Source organism: Papio anubis, chromosome 8 (assembly GCF_008728515.1).
Source record: "Papio anubis isolate 15944 chromosome 8, Panubis1.0, whole genome shotgun sequence".
In the NCBI taxonomy this organism is placed as follows: Eukaryota; Metazoa; Chordata; class Mammalia; order Primates; family Cercopithecidae; genus Papio; species Papio anubis.
Genome location: NC_044983.1, coordinates 54,489,303 through 54,515,995, shown reverse-complemented (window position 1 = coordinate 54,515,995; position 26,693 = coordinate 54,489,303). Strand labels below are relative to the sequence as shown.

At 36.3% G+C, this 26,693-nt stretch overlaps 1 protein-coding gene across 2 annotated transcripts in view; it reads left to right on the top strand.

Annotated features, from left to right (window-relative positions):
- TOX (thymocyte selection associated high mobility group box) overlaps nucleotides 1–26,693 on the top strand; it is a 309,872-nt gene that overhangs the window by 240,922 nt on the left and 42,257 nt on the right. For both annotated transcript variants that reach the window (XM_017962033.3, XM_021942355.2), the window contains one exon: nucleotides 22,305–22,586. In XM_017962033.3, the coding sequence (XP_017817522.1) occupies nucleotides 22,305–22,586 (282 nt within the window). The remainder of the gene's footprint in view (nucleotides 1–22,304; nucleotides 22,587–26,693) is intronic.

Here is a 26,693-nt window from a genome sequence, read left to right as displayed (position 1 = left end):
TATAGTAGACTCACTAGGTAAAAGGAATACTCTGGAAGTTTCTTTGCCTTCAGTATGATTAATGATAGGACCCAGCTCCTTGTCATGCTTGGCCAACAATAGACCCTCATCTATCATGGTTTACAAAACAAAAAAGCTTCCTGGCCTTCAGGGTGTGTATTCCTTTCAAGAAGTGACAAGTCACTCAGGAAATCTCTGGTCTCTGCCCTTAAATAGATTATGGAGGAGAAATATCCAATATTCATGGAATCTCTGGCTACTGGACAGCTAAATGGAGTCTCCCTCATGAGCAAAGACTGAAAGTAGTCAGATATTCTACTAACCATCTTCCACAGATGTTTAATGTAAGTTTAGTGCCTTCCTTTTGAAAGATCCCATCAGATGCCAGCACAATAAGCCCTTAGGGAGGGAAAAGCATCCCCTGTTAACATTCTTGGCTGCACTTTGATTGACACAAGTGAGATTGTGGTATACAGATAACTTCTTTCTACTTACAATTAACATTTTTAGAATGTAGTTGAAGCATTAAGATGCAGTAGTTCCTTGTTTAAAAAGATAGTTGAGCATATAAACATCCAATCTTTTTGGAGCAGGACCAAGGCACCAACTTACTGTTTGGGTCCATGTTTCCAGCTCCTGTAGTCTTTGTAGTATGGACAACAGAAATGAAACTTTGTCTATGAAAATTTTCCCTTTAGATGTGTTTAAAGGGATGTAAGAAGTTAAAGACTCTTATGAGGCAATGTGAAAGAGGAGTCTTTATGGATTTTTACAATATTTTTCATAATATTTTACAGTATCATCATGTTGTAATTAAGCAGCAAGTTTTTATGCAGCATATCTTTAGTCAGTCTTTCCAAAGCATTAGACTTAATTTATAAAGAAAGCATTCTGTTTGTATGCATGCAGGTTTAATCAGTTTATACACTATTTGAATGAATATTATAATTGCATTAACAAGTAAAATGGGCAACAACATTAGTTGGGGAACTAATATACCTGACTCTTAGTTAGCATACAGCTTGACTATTGGGAGTAAAACTGGAGCAATTTTTAAAAATAAACTTTGTATTTTAGAGAAGTTTTAGATTTAAAAAAATATATTGGGAAGATACTACAGAGTTGTATTAGTACCCCAGACTAAGATTCCCCTATTTTTAACATCTTACATTAGTATGATACATGTGTCACAATTAATGAATCAATATTGGTACCTTCTTATTATCTAAAGTCATACTTTATTTGTATTTCCTCAGCTTTTCCCTGATATCCCTTTTCTGTTCCAGAATTCCACCCAGGTTTCCACATTGCATTTAGTCCTCATGTCTTAGTAGACTCTTCTCAGTTGAGGCAGTTTCTCAGACTTGCCTTGTTTTTGATGACCTCAGCAGTTTTGAGACCCTCAGGTTTGTCCCTCAATTGGCATGTGTCTGATGGTTTTCTGATGATGATACTTAGGTAATGTACTCTTGGGAGGAAAATGATAGAGGTAAAGTGCCATTCTCATCACATCATTTCAAGGGTTCACATTATCAGTATGACTTATCACTGTTGATGTTGACCTTGATCACCTGCTTGAGGTAGTATTTGTCAGGTTTCATTGATGTAATGTTACTCTTTTATTTTCCTCCCTTTCCAGACTATACTCTTTGAAATAAAATCATTATATTCAGCCCACATTTAAGGAATGAGGAGTTGTGCTTCCCCTTTCTGAAGGTGTATAACTACATAAATTATTTGAAATTCTTTGGCATTGGAGACTTGTATGTTCTCCCTCATATGTATTTACTTATTCAATCCTTTCCTTTAATCTGAATGTGCTCATGGGTATTTATTTTTATACTTTGTGTTATGATTCAGAACTATTATACTTACTATTTTGCTCAAATTGTTCTAGCATTGGCCAATGGGACTATTTTAGGTGGCTCTTGTGTGTATTTTTCTGGCAACACCACTCTGTGTGTGTGTGTATATTGTTTGGTTTTGTATTTTGGAGATGTTCTATCTTCCACTAAAAAAAAAAATACTTCAGACTTATCTTGTATATTTTCTGCTCCTGTTCTAGAGCAAGCCATTTTTCTAAGGAGCCTTATTTCTTTTTATTGGAGAATTGTATTAGAAACTAAGATGGCTAGGTATGCTCATAGCTACTGGGCTTTTATTGCTTCATGGATCTCCTAACTGGCAGATTAGGGAGATACATGTATGAATATTGACCTGTATATATAACACATATCTATAAATATTTCTATATGTAAACATGTATCTACATTAAGCTAAACAAGAATTCATGCTGATTGTGTTCAACTCCAATCTGTTGCCACATAGCCTCCTTCTCTTGCTGTAACCCACCACAATAGTGAGAAACTTGGCCCCCACATCCACTATCCATTTAATTCAGGTTCCATTCCACCATGTGCCATGGAATAGTGGTAACCAATTTGTAAGTAAACCCATGCCCCCTTCGGAAACAGCTTTATCAACTAGGGTACAGTGCTTATGTACAATTCTTTTGCCTTTAGTCTTATGGACTCCTCTCATTTCCAACGTTACTTAAGTCAGCATCTTCTTATCCTGCTCCTTTTCAATGAGGTTGTTTCATATATTTGCAATACATTAAGCTTCTTTTGTCACATACTTTTCATCCTGAGATTCCCCCAATATCCTAAATAGCTTTTTAAATTTGTATATATTAAGGTTTACTTTGTATGAGGTTAAGTTCTAAAGGTTTTGATAAATGCCTACTTTCTTATATGCACTATTACAGTATTGTACAGAATAATACCACCCTTAAAAAGCCCCCTTTGCTTTCCATATTCAACCATCTCCCCTTCCTGATGTATGACAACCAATGTTTACTGTCTGGATATAATTGGAAGCAAATGGAATGTAGCTTTTTTTATAAAAAAAAAAAAACTGGCTTCTTTCACTTTGCAGTATGCATTTTAAAGTTCACCCATGTCTTTTCATGGCTTGGTGGCTCAGTAATGTTTTATTGTATGGATGTACCACACTTGGTTCATCCATTTACCTATTGAAGGACTTTTTTTTACTGATTATGAATAAATCTGCTATAAACAGTTGTGTGCAGGTTTTAGTATGGACATACATTTTCAAATCAGTAGAGTAAATTCCCTGAAACATGATGGCTAATTGTATGTTAAGACTATTTAATATTGAATGAAAGATCCTACTTTACTTTTTTATTTTTCTTTCTTTTCTTTTGGGGCCTGGGGTGGAAGCCTATGGATTCCAATTTTCCAGCACCAGTTTTTTTAAAAGACTGTCTTTTCCATTGAATTGCCATTGCTCCTTTTCCAAAGATAAGTGACTATATCTGTGTGGATCTATTCCTGGGCCCTCTATTCTGTTCCATTGATCTATGTTTCTATTCATTTGCCAATACCATGGTGTCTTCATTATTGCAAGTCTTATAGTAAGTCTTGAAGTCTATCAGCATGTGTCCCTCAACTTTGTTCTTTAGTATTGTGTTGGCTGTACTGGGTTGTTTGCCTTTCCATATAAATTTCAAAACCATTTTTTCAGTATCAGTGAAATAGCTTGCCGATATTCCATTGAGATTGCATGGACTCTATCGATTAAGTTAAGAACTGACATCTTAACAATATTGACCCTTTTATTCCATGAACACAAGGTATTTATTTATATTTAGCCTATCTTGGTTTTCTCCATCAATATTGTGTAGTTTTCAGTGTGTAAGTCCTGTACTTGTTTGTTCATTTTATGTCTTTCATTTTTGGAGTGCTGTTGTAACTGGTATTTTTAAATTTTCAAATACCAAATTTTTACTCCTGGTATACAGGAAACTATCTATATTCACTTATTATTTCCAGGAGATTTTTTTTTATTCTTTAGGATTTTCTACATAGACAATAATGTCACTTATGAATAGAGTCAGTTTTATTTCTTGCTGTCTGTTCAACCCTTTATTTTCTTGTATTGTCTTATTGCATTAGGTAGAACTTTCAGTACAATGTTGAATAACAGTAGCGAAAGAGGACATCCTTGATTTGTTTCTGATCTTAGCAGGAAAGCTTTCACTTTCCCACCATTAAGTATGATATCAACCATAGGATTTAAAGATTTTTAAAAATCAAATTGAGGAAGTTCTTTTCCACCCCTAGTTTGCTAAGGGTTTTTTTTTTTTCCCCCCCCCCACTCATGGTGTTATATTTTGTCACATGTTTTTTCCGCATCTATGGATATGATCATATAACTTTTGTTTATTAGCCGGTTGATGTGTTAGAATACATTGATTATTGGACTGTCGATGTGTTGTAATACATTGATAGATTTTCTAATGTTGAACTAACCTTGTATATCTAACATAAATCCTGGTTGTGGTGCAGAGTTTTAGATTTGATTTGTAAATGTTTTGTTGAGGAGTTTTGTATTTGTGTTTATGAGAGTTAACAGTCTTTATTTTTCCTTTCTTGTATGTTTGTCTGGTTTTAATATTACTGTTATCATAGCATGAGTTGTGAAGTCTTTCATCTGTTTCTAATTCCTGGAAAATATTGTGGAGAATTGGTATAATTTTTTCCTTAAATGTTTATTGGTAACTTTCTGGGCCTAGTGATTTTTTTTTTGGAAGATTGTTAATTATTGATTCAATTTATTTAGCAGGTAAAGGATTATTTGGGATGTCAGTTTCTGTTTGTATGAGTTTCAGTAGTTGTTGAATTTTAAGGAATTGTTCCATTTCATTTGACTTGTCAAATTTGTAAATATAGACTTATTCATATTATACTTTTATTAACACTTTTTTTTTTCTCTTTTTCTTTTTTTTTGAGATGGAGTCTTGTGCTGTTGCCAGACTGGAGTGCAGTGGCACGATCTTGGCTCACAGCAGCCTCCGCCTCCCGAGTTCACGTGATTCCCTTGCCTTAGCCTCCTAAGTAGCTGGGACTACAGGCGCGCACCACCATGCCCGGCTAATTTTTTGTATTTTGGTAGAGACGGGGTTTCATCATGTTGGCCAGGATTATTAGCTTTTTAATGTCCTCAAAATCAGAATAAATGGCTCCTCTTTCATTTCTGACATTGGTAATTTGTGTCTTCTTTTTTGTTGACTAGCCTGTCTAGAGGTCTATCAATTTTACTGATTTCTCAAAGAACCAGCTTTTGGCTTTGTTGATTTTTTTTTTTTTTTTTTTCCTATTCTTTTCCTGTTGTTGATTTCATTGAACCCTTGTCTAATTTTTATTTTTATTTTTTCTTTTCTTCTGTTTGGTTTAGGCTTAAATTGCTGTTTCTCTGGTTTTCTATGGTAGAAGCTTAGGTTATTGATTTTTGGATCTTCTTTTCTTATATATTTAATGGTATAAATTTTCCTCTAAGCACTGATTTGGCTGCATCCCACAAATTTTATTGTTGTACTTTTATTTTCATGTAGCTCTTTCTTAAGTTCTTCATATGTTGAGAAATTTTAACTATCTATTTTTTAAGTACTTTAGGAAAGTTTTGCCACAGATTTTGAAAACTTTTAAGGACCAAGAGGCGTGGTTTGATTCCCACATTTGCTGATAAACTCTGCCATGTTTGGTAGGTGGAAGTCCCTCTATTTCATATTCTTTCTTAATTAATAATAGCCCAGGACTTGCAAGAGGTAACTTTCTCATTAGTCCACCACACAGAAAAGCCAGATCAAAGTACCACATTGTTTTTTATTGGTTCTCTATCATGTGGACTAGCAAAAGATTCACAACAGTATTCTATTAGTCTGCTTGCATGCTGCTAATAAAGACATACCTGAGACTGGGTAATTTATAAAGAAAAAAGAGGTTTAATGAGCTCACAGTTCCACAAGGCAGGGGAGGCCTCACAATCGTGGCAGAAAGCGAAGGAGGAGCAATTGCATGTCTTACCTGGTGGCAGGCAAGGGAGCATGTGCAGGGGAACTGCCTTTTATAAAACCATCAGACCTCGTGAGACTTATTCACTATCACAAGAACACAGAAAAGACCTGCCTGCATGATTCAGTTATGTCCCACCAGGTCCCTCCCATGACACATGGGAATTATGGGAGCTACAGTTCAACATGAGATTTGAGTGGGGACACAGCTAAACCATATCAAATACAAAACAAGACAAAACTGTCTTGGGAGATTAAGAAGCTTTAACTGATGGTTCTGCAATTCAGTGCCTACATCCTAATTTTCTCTGAGCCTGGTTCTTCAATGTGCCTGAATTGGGCACTGACAACAGAGCAGTAAACAAGTCAGCCAAAAAACTCTGCCCTCAGAATTTAGATTCTGGTCAGGAGAGCCAATTAGTTTGTGTGAATTCGTGCCCTGCTGCTCAAACTTGGGTTCATGCACCAGCCGCATTGACACCACTTTGGAATGTTAGAAATGCAGATTCTCAGGCCCCTCCTCAGAACTTCTGAATCAAAATTACACTTTAAGAGGATTCCTGAAAGATTCATGTGCATGTTAGAGTTTGCAGCATCTTACCCTAGATAATGTTAGATTGTGGTTATGCTGTGAAAAAGATGCTTGGGTTAGGAAGGATGGATCTACGTTTAATAGACTTGTCCAGGAAAGCCTCTCAGAGGAGGCTGCCCTTGAGGGAGACTGAAAGGTAGAGCCTTATTCATCTAGACCCAGCCCTTTAGTCCCCTTCAATCCCCACCCCCAGAATGGGGACAACACCTGCCTATATGCCATGTATCATGAGCAGACAAGCAGCGTTTGGGGTTGAAGGCAAGGAACATAAGCCAAGTAAAAGCTATCTCCCTTTTTTATTAAAAAAGAAAAACATCAAAATATAAGTGTTTTTAGTATTTAACTAAAATACCCCTGGCCTATGAAAGCGGAAATAAAATATAATGTACTATTCCAGAAGGTTCTGACTTCTGTCTTTGCCAAGAGTGTTTTTTGTCTTCAGAAAATAAATTGCTCCTGGAAAATTCTATTAGCTTTTGTAAATGTGGGTGCAGAAAAATGATCAGTGGGTTTTAAATTTAAAAACTCCTGGGTAGATACTCTTTCTTGTTCTCTTACAGTAGGCTCTAAACTTTAATGGTGCAAGTTTCTCACTTTTCCCTCAGTTGATCAATATAATTGAGATTTTTTCCTATTTATTGGAGCTGTTATGTTGTGTTAAATTATGCTAGGATATTAAATATGTCTTAGACACAAAATTGTAAGTAAATACAATACAGAGGAACTCTGATCTTATTTCCATGTCATTAAACCACACTTTACCCATAAGCAAAGTGCATTTCTCATAACTTGTAAGAAATATCGTGCCTCACCATAGCGCACATACGTAACATTCTTTTAAAAGTTACTCAATTTGACATGAGTATTTGAATTACTCTATCACCAGGAAATTAGGGGACAGCAGAGTTGCAAATATCAATATATAAATGTGCAATTAGTAAGATTATAATTCTATGCTAAATGGTCAGGAGACTGGGCATCATATTGGAAAAATTTACTTAAGTTAAGATTGCCTGGAGGCATTGGTTAAGTAAAGGATAGAAAGCATAAGTTTGTGTCCAGAGGTAAATTATTACCTAGCAGCTGTTTCTATCAGTTACTTTGTTGCAATTAAAGTTTTGTAATAAATAATGCTGCTAATTTTATTCCTGCGGCATTAAAATGTGTGGGACTTATCAGTCTGGTAATTATGTAAATCCTAAAATAATGTATCCTTTTTAGTGTCTGGCACTCTGACCTTGTTGGAGGTTATTGAACCACTGCTTGATAAGTAAGTCAGTCAGTGTACCTTCTCATTCAGCAATCCCTGTATAACTAAGTGCAAGTCAACTCTTTTACAATACAGAAATTTATTGATTAAGTGGTTCTGTTAGTATATAGATTTAGGCCACAGTTGTACTTTCTTGTTGTTAAAAACATGTCACTATCAGTCAGGCGCAGTGGCTCATGCCTGTAATCCCAACACTTTGGGAGGCCGAGGCAAGTGGATCAGCTGAGGTCAGGAGTTTGAGACCAGCCTGGCCAACATGGTAAAACCTGTCTCTACTAAAAATACAAAAATTAGCCAGGTGTGGTGTCAGGTGCCTGTAATCCCAGCTGTTCCAGAGGCTGAGGCAGGAGAATCACTTGAACCCAGGTGGTGGAGGTTGCAGTGAGCCAGGATCGCGCCACTGCACTCTAGCCTAGATGACAGAGTGAGACTCTGTCTCAGAAAAAAAAAAAAAGGCACTGTCATTACCATAATTATGAAAAACGATAGTAAAATGATAAAATAAATATTACTTCTAATTTTAAAAAATTCCCCTGGCAGATTAAAATCTCTACTAACAGGACTCCATCCAAACAATATTCTCAATTAGCTGGCTATTATTTTCTTTTTCTTTTATTTTTGTTTTTAACACATAAAGACCAAAAATGTATTTAAGAAAGGCATGTCCACAGAGCAGCATACAATTACTTTAGTCTGTTCCATATTCCATAGCCACAAAACTTCACAATTACTATTGAGGGGAAAATGTATTCTCTTGAAATCTTTCAAGATTTTATTTAGAATCAGGTGTTTAACAGGGACGGAAAAGCAGGCAAAGGCATTCTAGAACAGTTTTCAGCAAGAATTAAAACTAAAAAAAAAAGTACGAGGATACAAAATTAAATTTTTAAAAATACTGATTTCTCAGAATATTTGGACATTTTACCAAAATTATGTTATCGTGATTGTTGGCATGAATATTCAGAGTTAACTGCAAACTTAATTGAATTCTTATTCTGAGACAGGCTTCCTATATATAATAGCAAGGACCACACCAGAGTCATTATAATCAACATATGTATTCATTACCCTCCTGTAGTTAAACCCCTTGTACACAATTTTAAAAGCTTACAATGGCCTAGAAATTGTTCCGCAGGCTTTGCTGTGTCTTAGGGTCAACATCTCCCCAGTGTCTCGCCCATCCACCACCTTCCTCAGTGAGATGCATGGAAGAGATGTCACTTAATGGTTAAGTAGGAAAAGTTGTCATCATCTGAAACTGAATGTAGGGAAAGTTCTTCTTTTCTCATACAAGCTTCTGATACCAGCTCTCATAACCCCAGCAAGCATCCATTTAGTCTTTCACTGTTAAAGTGAAAGGAAACTATTTTTTTAAGCAAACGATGTCTACTCAGTGCTCATGCCTCACAACGAATTTGTTCCAAGCTCCTTTTCCCTTTCAGTTTTGTCTCAGAGAGTTATTAAGCTTTCACATAATTAAGCCATGATCCCCGTCTGGGCCCACAGTAAGACTTGTGCACTCTCCAATTTCTCTTACAGAGTGTTTTGCTTTCATTCTTCCCTTCTAGAAAACATACTTTACTAACAAGTGAAAGGCACTGATTGACAAGTGAAACAATATAAAGAAAGGTTTTGATCAAAATGTTTGTCAGTCACTCTGTGAAAGCATAATTTATGTGGCAACATTTTTAGCTAATGAAATGAACATTGTAAAGCTCTAGATAAAAATGGCTACTGTTGCTATGCCCATAAATGTTTTTTAGGACCCAATGAAAAAACCCAAGTAATTTTTGAAACATTAGGCCCATATTTGGACTAATGAAATGGTCTCTCTGCTAATATAGTATCAAATGGCAATATATTTTTTATTTTTGTTTTTCGATTTCCTTCAGTTAAAACAACTTTATACTTCAGAATATATTCTGACATATAGTCTTGAAACTACAGACTAAGTCTAGTCATCCTAAGACTTACAGGACAATACACTTAGGAATCACATTGCTAATTCCCAAACAGAAGTCAAACTGTCAGATAGCTTTTAGTCACATTTTTTAAAGTATAATTTGATTGTACATTGAATTTTTGAGGTTTAAACTCATAATTAGAAGGAAGGCCACATGATTTTTTTATTTTTGTTCAATTTTCTTTCACACTATCTTAGCTGTATCATTAGTTTTATGAAAATATAGCAGATATACTGACTGTCAAACAATTAGACGATGTGTCTAGTGTCAATTATATTGCCTCCAGAGTTAAATTCTACTCATTTTCATTTTTCATGTATCTTCTGATGTTAAAAAGATTCTTAATTCTAAGTGATACTCACTGCAACTTTAATGCAATACAGACAGACTCTTTGTTGCAGCATTATTCTCTGCAATTCTATAGCAGTGCATTTTTGGTTATAGCAATGAATTCCCTTTGACTTGTATTATAGTATGTGTTCCAGGCTGTGAGATATTTGAGTACAGAGATAGTCTCATCTGTCTTTGTTTCTCCTAGGACCTCTCACAGAGGGAGGCACAGAGTAAATGTTCAGTTAAAAAAAAAAAAAAGAAAAGAAAAAAAAGAAAGAAAAGAAATTAATTGAATTTCTTGCAAAAGGAATTAGTACATTAAATTCAGTCATTCTAGGTTCTAGCTGCATCCTCCCCTGTAAGCCCTTCCAAACATCTTTTGTTTAAAGAACAGCTAAAAACATCAGATCATACACTGGGTCAATAGTACAGTTTCATGTTTATGATACAGGCTTTGAGATCAGGCACCCTGTGACAAATTGCAGCTGACCCACTTACTGAATAACTGGAGAATGTCCTCTCTGTTCCTTTGCGTCCCTCGTGGGTACCATGGCAGTGGTGACTGTAACAGTTTCACCTGGTTACTGTGAGTCCTAAATAGGGCAATTCATGGAAACTTCTTAGCACTGTGCTTAGTATATTAGGTGGGACCTGTCAGTATTTGATATTTTTAATAAGAGAACTTAAAACCACAGTTACCAAAGGCTAAGAATGGGCAGTTGAGGAAACTGATATGAGGACAGTTACCTGCTTGTGAGAGAGAGACCAGTTCAAATTAGTTGTGCTAAGTGTAGTCACTTGGAGAAATAGAGATTTAAAATGTGAAAGATGTATTTCCTATTTTTCAATAATACCTAAATTTATTTATGTCACTTGTCACACAGGGCTATAATCATGCAGGATTATGATTTTTTTAACACTTTAGACCATAATGATCTAATTTCAATGTATATTTGGTAGGTGTTAAACCAGTAAATGATAGATAATTCAAATTATTAACATTAGTGCCTTAAAATCAGTCACTATTAAAACCTAATTATTGGCTGAGAGGGTCTATGTTAGTGGACATGGAACTATCCCCCCAAAATGGAAGATATTTGTTCAAATTAAAATTAGAACATGTAGTTCATATATTCTAAATGAACATGTGTGCCTCTGTAATAATAACTTTATTATCACCAAGTTACAGGATAGAGTTTTAATTATGATCTTTATATCAGCAGAAGCCATGTATTTAGGATTAAAGACCTACTGCTTTAACTAGTCTAGTTAAAGACTATGGCTTGATACATTCTGGGCTCTAACTTTTATAAAAACCAGAGAATACTTCTAATAACACTTTTCTAATTTCATGGTTCAGTGCACAGTCAGTAAAGATTTAAATAATTCAGAAAGAAAGCCTATTCTCCTTCTTTATTAGAAGTTTGAGTCAGGCAAATTCTTTGACATTTAATAGGTTTTTAACCCTTTTAATAACTTTTTATAATGAAATTTATTGGCTGTTGTTTTAAAGAAAGCGTTATTATATCAGCATGAATAGCAGTCAGTAGTTTTTATGATTAGTTTTGAGACCTTGACCTTATGTGACTCAAAGTTTATAAAACCATAAATGAGTGAGTGATGTTAATATTAACTAAATCAGGTATACCTAGAAATATAGAGACTGGATATAACTACATCTATCCCATTATCTAACATGCTATAAAATATTGGCAGACAAATATTTGAATCTTGTAATTGTTTTAAAGGAGCTTAAGGTCACTTACAGAGTCAGACACTTTAAAATAGCTGAAAGACATTGTAATTTTCCTAGAATGATTTTTCCAAGTTATTAATACCATGCTCAAAAGGAGAGGATTTCCAGCCTTTTCCTATCTTGGTTTCATGCTATTTTAATGTTTTATAATGTATGATTTGAATGGATTATTGGATGATTTCCATAATAAAATACTAATGTAAAAATTGTACTTTTCTTCAAGTCTCCAATAAGTTGGGGCATACAAATATTCTGCACAGGGAAGCTGTCTGGCTCAAGTAGAATATAAGGTTTTAATTTTGCTTCTTAAGATGTATTTTTAAGCTGAATGTCGTGTGTATCTAATGATTTAAGTGCCTCTAAATGAAGTCAAATATCAGTGTTCTGAACTGATGTTAGGAAGTCAATATCCCACTTGACATCTCCATTTTTTGCAAGCATCCCATTAACATTCCAGTGGAAAAATATGAGAAAGCAACTTAAATTCCCAGGTTTAAATATGGTGTGAAGCAGCATTCTTGCTAACTCATGCTGCTATGAATACACGGAGGGAGTTCTAGTAAGTGATCCGCTACTCCCAGATGGCATGTCTCCCAGTACGTACCAATTGTCTTATTACTTAACCTACACTTCCAATCCATTCTTTTTATTTCAATGCACAAAATCCTTTGAAAGTGTTTCAGAAATAAAGCACATTATTCAGTACCTTCTCTGGGCACATCAAAACAAAGGAGACGTGAGCAAACATTAGCATGTTTGATGCACTTTTAGTATAAAATCATAGCCCCTTGTGAACAAAACACTGCCTACACGTTGTAGCACAGATGCGAAAGTCATGATCCATACAAATACAAATAAAAGGCTTCATTGATTCTAATCATAGGTAGACCTAGAGCACATTCATAAACTCCCCTTACCAGGCATGTAATTTGTAGGAACTGCTAATTCAGATGTTTTGGGAACCAGAGGGTGGACCACATGATCCCCAGAGCTCTTTTAGACAGGACGGACCCTGTAGTCCAAGAGCCTCTCATGTCCTGCCATTATCTGCAATTATGAGAGATGCTCCTTGTCAAATAAAAGTAAACTTTGCCCGTTGCCCATTTGCACATTTCCTTTATTTTTGCTGGGCAGGGAAGCCCTTTTCAGGGCTCACTGAAGCATGGTGTGTCAAACTTGGTAATATTGACGTTGATAGTTTAAGATTCACAGCAGGAGAAAAATGGCATTGGCATGAAGCAATCAGAAACAAGGTGGCTCAATCTGAGTAAAAAACATCTTTCCAACTGTGCAGTTAAAAGGCAACGCTATACCCCATAACCTCCCGGCCGAAGTTGTGATCCAAAGGAGAGATTATATGTACATAGTTGATGGAAAAGAATGCTGTCCTCTGAACTGGAATACCTTTTTATACATTAAAATGTTTTTGAACTTTGTATCTACCAGTTAGCCTATTATCCTTGATCAGGGAGCTATTAAAACCCAGGTTATAAGTTCAACCTTTATCTGTGCTGTTGACTTTCTCTCAGTGAAACCCTGTGCTCTGTGACTATAAGCTGCCCTGCTTATCCCAGGGAAGGTCCCCATAGATACAAGCTTTTGGCTGCCAGAATGTTTGGTCATTATTATGTCAGTGGCTTACCAGGGACCAGACTGGTCAGGGAAAGCAACTCAAGGATAATAACCAAAGAGAGCCATCAGCACGAGCAGCAATCACAAAAATGAATTCATTTGTGATAAAACACATTCATAGTCCTTATGTTAGTTAATCCTCACAGTCATGTTTTAAGGAAGCATTTAAGGTCAGTATGCTCCTCTCCTATTTGTCTCCTTAAAATATATCACTGTCCTAGAATATTTATCGTGTTGTCTGCCTCTTCCACTAGGAAGTGAGCTGCATCAGGGCACGATTTCCGACTACATGGTCACCACTGTAGACTAGGTACCTAAGACAGTGCCTGGCACATAGCAGGCACTCAATAAATATTTGTTGGTGAAAAATTATCCTCTTTTTACGAGGTGAAAAATGGGGGTTAAAGAAGTTGAAAGTAAGACAGCTCATTAGAAACAGTGGCAGCTAGGTGTCATGAACAGGGCTGCCTCCACAATAGCACACAGCCTCCCTCTCCTCTAGGGAAAGGGAAAAAATCAAATTAAATGGAGTAAAATTGCTTTTCCAGTTGTTTATAAATATAAATCCAGATGCATACACTAGGGCAATTAAGACATTTCTTTCTGGATCTGCTGGATGTGGCAGCAATTGAAGTGGGGTTCTGCAGAGGAGGCCAGGTAAGGGCACTAAGGGCGTTAAGAGGTTCAGGGTCCACTTTCTCTCTGTCCCTTGCTGCTCTTCAATATCTGATCTTTGGTTCATCCCTGGGAGAGGATGTACAAACAAGCAAACACCAAAACTGGTGACGTGGTGTTTAGCCAGTGTGATTTTTAGCCATCACTTTTAAGACTCATCAGTGATATTTTCCTCTGAACTCACCAAATTCCTTGAGTAATAAGGGGCCCATTCGTGGAAGAAGCCACAATGGGGAGACCACAGTGTGAAGGAGTATGATGGTCAGGTAATGTAGAAGTCGGGCAGTGTGAGCACTGGTTTCTGAGGCAGTTTTAATCTTCCCTGAAGATGGTGATTCTAGAGAGTGCTATGGCTGTCCATTTGGCAACTATCTAATAAATTATGCTCAGGGTTCTTACTTTCCTGTGATCAATTGTTTCATAATGACTAATTACCCTTACTAAACTGCAAGCATTCTGTTGTAGCATACTGTAAAGAAAGCTGAACCCTACTTGTTGCTATTGTCTTTTGAAAGAAAAGGAAAGATTCCAAATATTAAATACAAAAATAGTTTTGTTTATGGAAATGCAGAGTTGAAATCACGTTATTCTAAATTAAAATACTGAGGATAAAAATACATTTTTATAAAAATGTCCAACCTTTCTTTTGAACCTCACTTTTCTCAATCTTTAAAAATATAGCAAGTTCTGTTCATGTGTATTTTTCCAAATTTTCCCTCTTTCATTGTTAATTATCAGTGTTCAGTGCAACTAATTGAAGTCTAATAGCAAAAATCTTAACATAAAGTTTATTTAAAGTACACATTTCTAAATAATAAATAGATCACAAGAAGGTCACGTAAAAACGATTTATTTAATGTGTTTGGACAACAAATAATTAAGCTCTCTCTTGGAAATGCATTTAGGAAAATAATAAATAAATTTTGATTATTAAATTTCCCCACACATTTATTCTGGTGTATACATTTACATATTAATTGAATCCCTGGCAAAAATATGTAATCAAATTGGGGACTTAAATAATATCAACATTTACATTCTTCTCATAGACTCCTAGAGTGCATTATTCCTAAGAAAAATGAAACCGCTTTGCCTTCCTGCCCTAATTAATCATGCAGGCCTGCATGGACAACCAAGAGCAAGGCTCAGAAGTTTTTCTTTAGGTGCTAAGAACCGTGTGTGTTTGATAGTGTGTATAAAAGGAACCAAGAGGAAGCACTTGTCACAGCTAAAGCCAGCAGGATCTCCTTATTGCCCTGGGGAAAGCACTCCACACAGCTCAGGATGTCAAATGCTGACAGACAGGGGTAAATGGACGGGCTTCAGAGATTCCTCACGTTCTCCTGCTCCTGCTGCAACTGGCAGCCTTCCAGGCCTTGCCTGCAAAGACCACAGAAAGCAGCAGCTGGTGAGCCACATTAGCAAATAAGGCCTCAGGGCTACCCATGTTCCAGCGCTCTGTGCACCAACTGCTGTTCACTCTAACAGCTGGATCAGAGCAGAGCCAGCCGAGGCGGTGGTGCAGTTTTATGTGTACAACTGTTTTGATATAGATTGTCTGCTAGAGGCAGAGATAATGATAGCTTTCAAGGCTGGCATGTTGGATGGGGAAGGATGCAGATATTTGAAGGAGGAATACAGACTCTGGAAGGATTGTGAAGCACACAGAGTTTTAAACACTGAAAGGCAGGCCCTCCGTCATTCTGGTGCCATTTAAGTATGTGATTTTAACACCGTTTCATCACTAACATGACTAATGTTATTCCAAGGATTTTTTTTTCCCTATTCCAGTTACACCAAAATCTTACTCATTTTTTAAAAATAATAACCTGAGATGAGCAACAAGGTTTTTTTTTTCTTCTTTTCCTTTTCAAAGAAAATCCAAGGGACCAGTCATGGTGGCTCACACCTGTAATCCCAACACTTTGGGAAGCCAAGGTGGGTGGATCACCTGAGGTCAAGAGTTCGAGACCAGCCTGACCAACATGGTGAAACCGCGTCTTTACTAAAAAATACAACAATTAGCTAGGTGTGGTGGCACGTGCCTGTAATCCCAACTACTCAAGAGGCTGAGGCAGGAGAATCGCTTGAGCCTGGGAGGCGGAGGTTGCAGTGAGCCAATGTTGTGCAATTGCACTCCAGCCTGTGCAACAGAGTAAGAGTCCATGTCAAAGAAGAAAAAAAAGAAAGAAAGAAAATCAAAGGAAATAAAGTGAAAACATATGCTGAAATATGTAGCTATTATTGTGCCTCATGTTTCCACCTTGAGCTCTGTCCTCAACATGGCACTCTTCAGCTCTAGGTAACCAGGCAAGGGGAGAAAGGAACATGGCCTTAGCATCAAGGCAGGTCATGTGGGACAATACATGACTTCTGCTTTGGCTTCCTAATTGATTTTAATGGAACTTTTGTTTTGCATTAATTGGAAAAATTGAAATTTCCTCTTCATCATTATAATACCCCTTCATTATTTTAATTGACATTGGTCATCAATAGCATTTTTAGGAAACAGATCTGATTTCCAAAAAAGTGAAATCTAGCACCCATTTTCAAATGGACATAGTTTTGCAAATGGTGAGATAAATATTAAGAGCCACTCAACACTAAAATGCCAGTGACATGCAGGACATTTTGCCAAGAAAATATGAAGTTCATTAGGCTTGAAAATAAACAAAATGAGAAACACACACGTGAGAAATTACCTTTGAGACATTTGAGCCCTAGAATTTAGCAAATGAAGTTCCCAAAAGATCAAGGATTTATGACAACTGCTTCTGTGAAACTGGCATCATCAATCCTAATTGTACCAGACCTAAACAACTATTCAGTGTAACTCAAGAAATATGTATTGAGTTCCTACTACATGCCAAGATCTGTTCTAGATACTAGGGCTATAATGGTGAACAAAATAAATTCTCTCCCAGCTTTTTTTTTTTTTTTTTTGAGATGGAGTTTTTTGCTCCTGTTGCCTAGGCTGGAGTGCAATGGCGCAATCTCAGCTCACCGCAACCTCCTAGGGTGTATCAGTTAGGATTATGTTGGGCTGCCTATAACAGAAAACCCCAAATGGCAGTGATTCTACAGTGACAGACATTTACTTCCCTTTCACTCCCACTGTAAGTAGGTTGTCCAGGTTCCAGAATAATCACACCCTCAGGCTCCTTTCTTGTGCCTTCAGCGTCCTTATGGTGCCATGTCTTGGTCCAAGACATTTTCCCTAGCTCTCTCCATCACCTCCACGTTTTTGCCAGCAGGAACTAGAAAAAAGCAAAGGAAGGTGAGCCTCTCCCTTCAACGAGACTTCTTGCAAGCACCACACAAGGATTCCACTTACATTTTATTGTCACAGGGCCACGCATAGCTGCAAAGGAAGCTACAAATGTCCTCCTTGAGCCAGCTAGAGGGGCCCATTTTTCAGCACAAAAGGAAAATGAGTGCAGGAGGGTAGCTTGAGGTTTCTGCCACTAAGGGAAATGGACATTAATCAAATCTTTTCATCTTGTGACTAAGAAGTTCCCAGGAAAAAAGAAAAATCATCAGACTGGTTAAAGTCAGTTTATACTGATGAATTCATTCCCTTAGTTACACACTGACACAGCAAATATTTTTGAATATTTAGAATACCATTTAACTAAAAGATATCTCAAGAGGGATTGAAAAATGCATTAGTCATGAACTAATCAAGGAGATTACTATCTAGAAGGTAGATACAATACACATTAGAGAAATAAATTTTAAAGTGGTATCACATAAAGAAAGTATAAACAAAATGCTTTGGCAGTTCAGAATCAGAAGGTTCTTGGAACTTTATAGGTAAGCTGACTTTTGAACTTGACTTTAACATGTATTTAGGGTTTGGATATATGAAGATGGTAAAGGCATCATGGAATTGTGGGAAAAGTACAAGTATGTAAAAAAAAGTATATTTCATTTTTACTTCAGTCTTTGCTAATAGAAAGATCTGAGATCATTTAACCTCTCTGTGGGCTTGTGCAAAGCAGCTCTTCCTACATGGCTCCCTCAAAGGGAAGTTATAAGGATCAATAAGTAAAAGTACTGGGCAAACCACAAATCACTGAGCAAACTATGGGGGTTTTTCCCCTCTTTTTAACAACTTTAGACAGCAAATTCTCGGAAAATGGTAATTGAATAATGACAGAGCAGCGTAAACAAAGACACATGATTAAGGGAGAGAGATTTAGGTAAAAAAGAAGCAATTAATTGGGTTTGACTGAACAATAGAGTAGATGAGGGATGGTTATAGGGTGTGAGTTTCATTTGGAAGGTTTCGTGTCATGCTGAAGAGTTTGGATTTAATTTGGGGGACAGATGTCATTAGAGAATTGTTGAGCCCATGGCTCATGAAGATTAATTTTGTACCACTCTTTGGGGTAGATGTAAAGAGACTGATTTTAGTTAAGCAGCTATTGCAAGTGAAAAGGTAATGAAGGCCTAGATAGATGAATGGGTGTGGAAATGGGTAGAAGGGCAGATGGAAATAATTGATGTTTTAGGGTAAACCCAACAGAACTCACAAGAGTTTGGTAGAAAAGGAAAGAGTCAAAAATGACGGCAACATTTTGAGTAGAGGTGACAAGGAAGATGAAGGTGTCATCAGCAGATATTGGTCAGACAGAAAAAAAAATAGGTTTGAGAAAGAAAACTTTGTTCACATTTCTAGCAAGAGTGATGTTCAAGTAGTAATGTCTCACAAGCAGTTGCAGAATTAGGCTTGGAATTTGGGTCAGAATTGTACATTTTAGTTTAGAACATTTCCCATTAATAAAACCGTGGCAAATTTTATCTGGGTGAAAGAAATGTGACTCAGAATAACATGTTAAGGAATCACTTAGAGGTGGGGTGTTATAGAAAAAAGAGAAGGCAGTGAAGGAGTTGAGAAGAATCAGAACAACCGTTGCAATTCAGCATGACTTAAGTGAATTGTTCAAAATATATTTAAAATATTGGTGATTAACAGGAAATAATATTCTGCTACTTCAGGGTTTGTATTTGACATGATGTAGCTGTAGTCAATCAATACCTTTACAGCAGGAAACCAATAATCAAAACATTAGCTTATTTGCATGATCTAACTAATTATTCATATTTTCAGTAATCAAACTTTATCGAGTTTAATTTTCCCCATATTATACGTTAGGCAGTGATTAATACTGAAATGCCTTTCAGGAAAATAAGGTAAATGGAAATACTCCTCCTAATTCAGAAATGTTGCCGTGGATGTTAAGATCCCACTGTTTGTAAGTGCATCTGAGGACTGAAGATACAGATATGCTCCTTCATTTGTGCTTGCCATGCTCCACACAGGAAAAGTGTGCTTTGAGTTGGTATTCAAGCTGTCTGCCTGACCTAACACCACTGGTGACAGGATACGTTGAACTAATGGTGAGACTGTGGAACGAGAAGTACCCTCTTGAGTACTTCACCTTCCTTTCCCAAATTGATACTTGACTCTTCCATAGCCACACCCACCTTCTTCTCCTTCCAGTGCAAGGGTGGGAATGCAGATTTTAGTGCCCAGAGATCTACCCACTACACAAATTAACATGAGAAAACATCTTCGAAGATTGCAAGACAGTAGAGGAGAGAAGGTGTGATAAAGTGAAGATTGCTTCAAGCTTTTGGAACACTTTTAGTTGTAGTCATAAATCTGGAACTCCATATGAAAATTAATTTAGAAACCATCCTCTCTGATATATTAAAACCACAAGATTTCTGAAAGGATGAGAAGAAATGGGCTCAAAACAGATATGTTACAGACCGTACGTGTTTTGTAACTTGGGATTTATGTGAAGGAGAAATAAAGATAGCAATTAGTTACATACTTTTAGAAAGATCATTTAGTTGAAGTATGATTTTGCTAGTAAATGCTTTTCATTTACAAGGCTATAAAACATATAAGTTGGAATATGCACAGTAGTGCTTTATTTGGTGCCGGGTTGGGAAAGAAGACTGCCCGTTGTAGGATAGTGTCCACTTACGGATATCCATTACTCTGTGCCCATAATGGGAGCTGTTCTACATGCTAAAGGTCTAAAAACATATAGGACTTGAGGACTTTTGAGAGTAGGCCTGAAAAGAAATTTAGTATACACTGTCTCTTCTGTGTAGTTTCAAAAGTCAGTCCTAATTTTCATGGTACTCTCTGTCCTTGGCACAACTTTAAGGATATCCGTGAAAGCTAGTATTACTTCATAAAGAAGATCAGATTGTAGAAGTTACATGTACATCTAAGAAGAGGCAACAACCATTTTAGTAAATGTGACTGAAGGCAACATGAATGGGCTAGATAAAACCATGATTGATTTGGGTAGACAACATTTGAAAAGGTATTTTTAATTATCTTTAACTGTAATCTTTTTTATGGAATATGTAAAATGTTGAATCAGCTGCTTAATACAGTGGGAAGTATCAAAGACTGGAATTAGGAGAGGTGGGTTTTATCTTTGGTTTTGGTCAAGTCATTTGATCTCTTTGGGTTTTACTCCTTCATTTATTCATTTATAATTATGTATATCCTTATTCCACAAACATTCAACAAGCTTGCACTATCATCACCTATCATCACCCCCTCCCAGTGTTCCTCTTCCATAGACCGACAGTGTCACCAAGAGCCTTTGCAGCTCTCGCATGTACCATTGAATAGTAAAAGCTGCTTTATGAGGGACATCACAGAAGGGAGAATCCTGAACTACTTTGGAAGGATTGGAGGAATACAGTTTGGATAATGGAAAAAATGTTGGTTCAGACTTAGAAAAGGCAGGTACAAATCATGAGGCCAGCTGGAGGTCTAGGATACCTTGAACTGTGCCTGAAGACTGAGAAGTAACCAAAGTTGGAAAGGATCTAAAGGAGTGAAATTGACTAATAAGAGACCTCATGGTGGAGGCAATAAATGTGTACCAGAGAAGAACACAGGGCACATATGGGGACTCTGGACAGCCTCAATTTTAGTTTTAGGTGAATCTAACTAGATTGGTAAAATGACTAGAGGGAAAATGGTAGAAAATGATTTTATTATCATAAAAACAAAAACAAGAACCTATGACTAGGTTACTTAATTTGCCTTCACAATATTTTCATGTCACAACAACATTTGCAGACAGGTCATTGCCAAACATCTGACACTTTGTGGGATTTTCTTTTCTAATGAAACAGAATAAGATAACATTATTACTTTTTCACTTCCAACGTGTAACTTTAACCATAGATCTTTTTTCCCCACAGTCTTCTTGTTTTTCTCTCTTGTTTTGTGTGTTCTCTACCTGCCTGAATTCCTCAACCCGCCTTGGGATGAAAAAACTGAGCTGCTCCTATAAGCACCATGAAATATTCTCCATTATTTTAAGTTTGAAAATGCCAGAGAAATGTTAAGTGAAATTCTCCATACTCCTCTTATACAACACATTTGACCTCTAGATACCTTAAGAGCTTCATCCTCCAATGCTTTTAATTCTAATCCTTGCAGAGACAAAATTCATTGCTTGAATTACAAGAGTGAGTCTCATTAAGGCTAAAAACCAGTGACTCAGATAGCATAATGGATTAATATGTTGACCTTGCAATTTTAGAGCTTTACTTTCAAGTCTGACTGTGTAGTCATTTCAATAGTCAATCAATTGGTTAATACCAGCCTATCTATGTTTTGAATCTGGTAGCTAGGAGATCATTTTGGCTAGTAATACCCTGTAAAACTTTAAACTGAGTGCAAGAGTACCCTTATTAACTCCCAAAGCCTTTCTTAAATGATCAAGATAAAACAAACAGGGTTTAACGAATTGCTGTGAATGTTGTAATCACTAATAATTGAATAATTTTGACAGACACTCTAATGAGTATCAGCATCTTGAAATTTACATTATATAAATATGATCATGATATAATATACAAATACATATATAAATAATATATTTCTATATTTCACTAGCATAGAAAGACTGTAAATCCAATTAATCACATCTCAAGTAATGAAGTATGATCATAGCTAACTGAATTCTCAAATTCTATTCTTTTGGTAGTCTTATGCTATCCTCTAGGGTGATACATACTTTTAGGATTATTTTACCCCGATAAAATAAATGTGTATGTGACTCAGCAGAACATCTGGAAATCTAAAGAATTATTACTTTTTTGCCCAAAACATGTTTTGAAAATTACTCCTTTCCTATTTATTTATTTATTTATTGTAGATGCCAGATATACGAAACCCAGAAGGAGCTCAATACAGTTCCCATCCTCAGATGGCAGCCATGAGACCAAGGGGCCAGCCTGCAGACATCAGGCAGCAGCCAGGAATGATGCCACATGGCCAGCTGACTACCATTAACCAGTCACAGCTAAGTGCTCAACTTGGTTTGAATATGGGAGGAAGCAATGTTCCCCACAACTCACCATCTCCGCCTGGAAGCAAGTCTGCAACTCCTTCACCATCCAGTTCAGTGCATGAAGATGAAGGCGATGATACCTCTAAGGTATGAATAAGTTATTTTTAGGACCTATAGGAGACCATTCTTAGGTACCTTCTTTGACCTGTGCTGGGTACAAGTTTATATCGTCCAAGTGAAACATTGGTGGGAGACACCTGCTTTGTTAATGAAGCATGAGGTTACAAACAAACTGGATTAAACCATCTTCTTGTCCAATTACACTTTAAAGTCCCTGAGAAATCCTTTAAATATAGATGTGTTAAGCATAAAAGTTGTTTGCGCCTACAAAAGTTCGGGACTGTATAGTCAATGTACCGTTTTAAGAAGGCAGTATACTGGGGTACAATGAAGGGTGTGTGTGTGTGTGTGTGTGTGTGTGTGTGTGAGAGAGAGAGAGAGAGAGAGAGAGAGAGAGAGAGAGAGAGAGAGAGGAGATGTTTGGTGATGATGTTAGATGAAACCTTTGTGGCCACCTGACCCAACCATTTCAAATTGAGGATGTGGAAAGTAAGTGCCAGGGATACTAGATGACTCCATTCCTGGTTGATTCATTGCATATCTTTTGTTAACTCCTTGCCAGTATGGTTATTTGTGTGTCTGTCGCCAGCAGAGTCATTCTTTTAAGTTATCTGAATAAAAAGATGGGTTTTGTGTCAGCCACCTTTTTTTCTTTTTACCATTGTGAGAATTTTGTTTTTGGAAAATTAAACTATAAATATGCTACCAAAAGCAGCACTGTGCAATCCTGATATACATGGTTAACTTTCTAGTAACTGTGCTAACTTTTTTCAGTCCAGATAAATAGTGATTCATCAATTTATTTAGCCTGATGACAAAGATAAGATAGCTGCATTGACTATATTTTCCTATTTTTTGTATTCTTGATGTTCTGGCATTTGGAGCCCTAATCCTGGAAATTCAGAGCTAGCTAATTTTTAGAAATTGCAAACGACACTCCTGCTAGCCCCCTTTCTGTATACATGCCAACAATCCACAGCTGCATCCCAAACATCTCCTTTAAAAATTCTCACATACCAAGCCAGTGTTCCCTCTGCCCTACATCACCCCTAGGCCAAGTGTCAGACAATTAGGGATCACTCCTTATAGCCCATAGCCCACCAAAGTTATTCAAACTATCCAGTCCTAGGCTTACTCAGCATGCCAGCCTGCTTTGCCCATTCCTGCCCACAAAATCCCCAGTAAAGGTTCGGGGCATGCTCTGTCTTCTCCCTCTTTCTGTCTCCTGACCAACCTGGGTAGTTCCCTATGTGGCCCTGTGTGCTATGCTGTGCTGTGCCTCCTCTTTTCAGGGATCTATGAGTGGAAACTTCTTCCTCACAATCATCATTTCCTTGTCTTCTGTCTTACCATACCTGACTGAAACAAATCCCAAGTATGTTTTAGAACAGCTGCAGAACCTAACACTGCCCAAGCCAGTCCCTCCATCCTTACCATCTCTCCCTGTTGTCAGTGAGTCAGCCTCTCATGAGTTAGGTGAAATGGCAGGAGGAGTCTAATTGATATTCATAAATAATTGACTGGGCTACTGAAAGCCTTGCCTTTAGCTGACCATTTCCAGGGCAATAATTTTCTTCAGAAAATACAGGTTATTCCAATGGCTCCAGGTACTCATTGGCTGTTAGATTACACCTAATGGCCAATGAGTACCTGAACCCAAATGTGAACACCAATAATTTGTTTGTGGACAGTGATTTAGATGTTGATTATGCATGAATAATTCAAATCAATTTGCTAAACACAGATGATATGTACTTTATTGTAAGGGGAAAAATTAATGTACTCTCATAGTAAAGATCAATTTGTGTATCTGGATTGTGTCTTTATCAGTATTCATTCCTGACATTTCAGGAAATTAAATGCAAAATTAGTAACATCCTCTGACAGTAAATTGTATACTGCATTATTCCTAATTACAATAACATTTTTCACAGTCTTCCACTTGTATGAGTAGAAGAGTAGGTAGAAATCTGAAATTCATTAACATTCATGGGTTCTGCCATTTGCTATTAACCTGTTAGGTCCATATTTTATAATTTTGCTAAAGCATGAATTTACATGTTTCCATACTGATATGAAACTTTGCCAGTGGGTGTCCTCTCCAATCTCAATATCCACATCTTGAAATAATTTATAATTCTTCATTAGTGGACTGTGTCAGCATTGCATAGTAAAATTCATATTCTATAATGATAGATTATTGAATTATCGATGCATGAAAGTTTAGGGATTGATTTCTAAGACTGCATCCATTAAAATGACTTTTCTATCTGCACAAACATTGACACAAAGTCATGTGAAGTTTAAGTGTATTTTCCATCTCAAGAAAAGTCACCCTTCATTCCAATTCTATACACTGTTCTTCATGTTGTCTCCAATTCAAATCCTCCTATTCATTTATTTGAGTTATATTATTATATTTATTTAAGCTAGAAAAATCTTCTGATGAAAATGTTAAAGCATTCTTCATTACAGTTAAGGATTAAACTGGATTTTTCCCTTTACATATGAGTAGGATTTAGGTGGAAAGTTGTAGTGCAACAGCTCCAGTTAAATGTGAAATAGCGTTAAGTCAAAAAGATCATTTAAATCATTTCTAACAAGTGAACTAAAAAAGAATATTTAGTTCCACACCAGAAAAAGCTTTTAAAGCTTTCCTCTTAACACTTTGTGCTGTCTTTAAGCAATTACATATTGATTCCAGCTCATCTAATTGAACAATTAAATGAAATAAGTCTGTTTTGACAGAGAGGAATATTGTAAATACATCAGTAAAATAAATTATCACCTTATAAACACTACCCGTGATTTTGATTGCTAGGAAACTGTGTTGACAGCCTTAAGTCATAAATGAGACACAGTAAAGCATCAAAGAAACACAAACTTAGGCAGCTTGCAATTCTAAGCCTGTAATCCCGTATTTGTAACATAAGAGATACTTTAAGACACAAAAAGTATCTGGCATTACACGTATATTTTTGGCACAGTTTTCTCTTTAAGGAAATTATGGGTTAAGAATCACATTATATATTTTTCTATCCTTTTACTTTCTGCTTTTGTGTTGAAAATATCCATGTTTTATCTGACTGTCTCTTATAAATGTCATGTAGTTAAATGAGCTTTTACTTTAAAATGAAACCTTTACTACATTTACATTAATATAAATATGAAAATGGCTTATTTTTCTAAGTATGTTGCTTTCTGTTTATGCCGCAAATATGTTATGTTTCTTTTTTTCCTCATCTTCTTTAAGATTGCTCTTATTTTTCTCATTACATTATTTCCCATTTTGAGATTAGAGATTTTATATTCTTTCTCTTCTTTCAGTAGCTGTCCCTGGAATACAACTATATAAAAGTCTAAAATTTACCAATATCTTTACCTTCTTTCTTAGATTACTTTAACTCCATACACCTTCTGTTCAGTTTTTACTGGGGGCTGTTATTGTTGTTCATTCTAACTATAGTTTAATTGAATTCTGTAGCTGAATAAACTTCATGAAACGCTATTTTAATTATTTTATGAAGTTATTTTTCCTTTGGATTTATTCACCTATATATTTCTTTCACCTGACATCTTTTTCTTTATGCCTTTAAAATGTTCTTTCATGAAGGTCTGCAGGTAACATGCTTACCTTAAAAAACACATTTGCTGGGTATAGAATTCTAGATTGACAGTTATTTTCTTTCAGCATTTTGAAGATATTATATTATTCCACTGAATCCTTGTTTTCACTATTGCTTTTGAGGATTTACTGTCTTACTGTCTTTCCTTTGAAAGTAACCTGACTTTACTCTCTGACTGCTTTTGAGATCTTCCCTTGTCTTTGGTGTCCTGCAGCTTCACGGTGATATGTGTGGGTTTCTTTGCATGCATTCTGATTGTAATCATTTCTGTCTGTCAGCAATTTTGGGGAAATTTTCGTTCCTTATTTTTTTCAGATACTGCCTCTATCCCATTCTTGCTCCCTTCTTATGCTGTTATTCTGAGGGGATGAATATTAGACTTTCTCCTTTCCACAACTTTTTCATATTTTCTATTTCCTTGCCCCTCTGTATTACATTCTGATTAACATATTTTCCAGTTCATAATTCTCTTTTCAGCTATACCTAATCTGAAATGGTCTATTGCAGT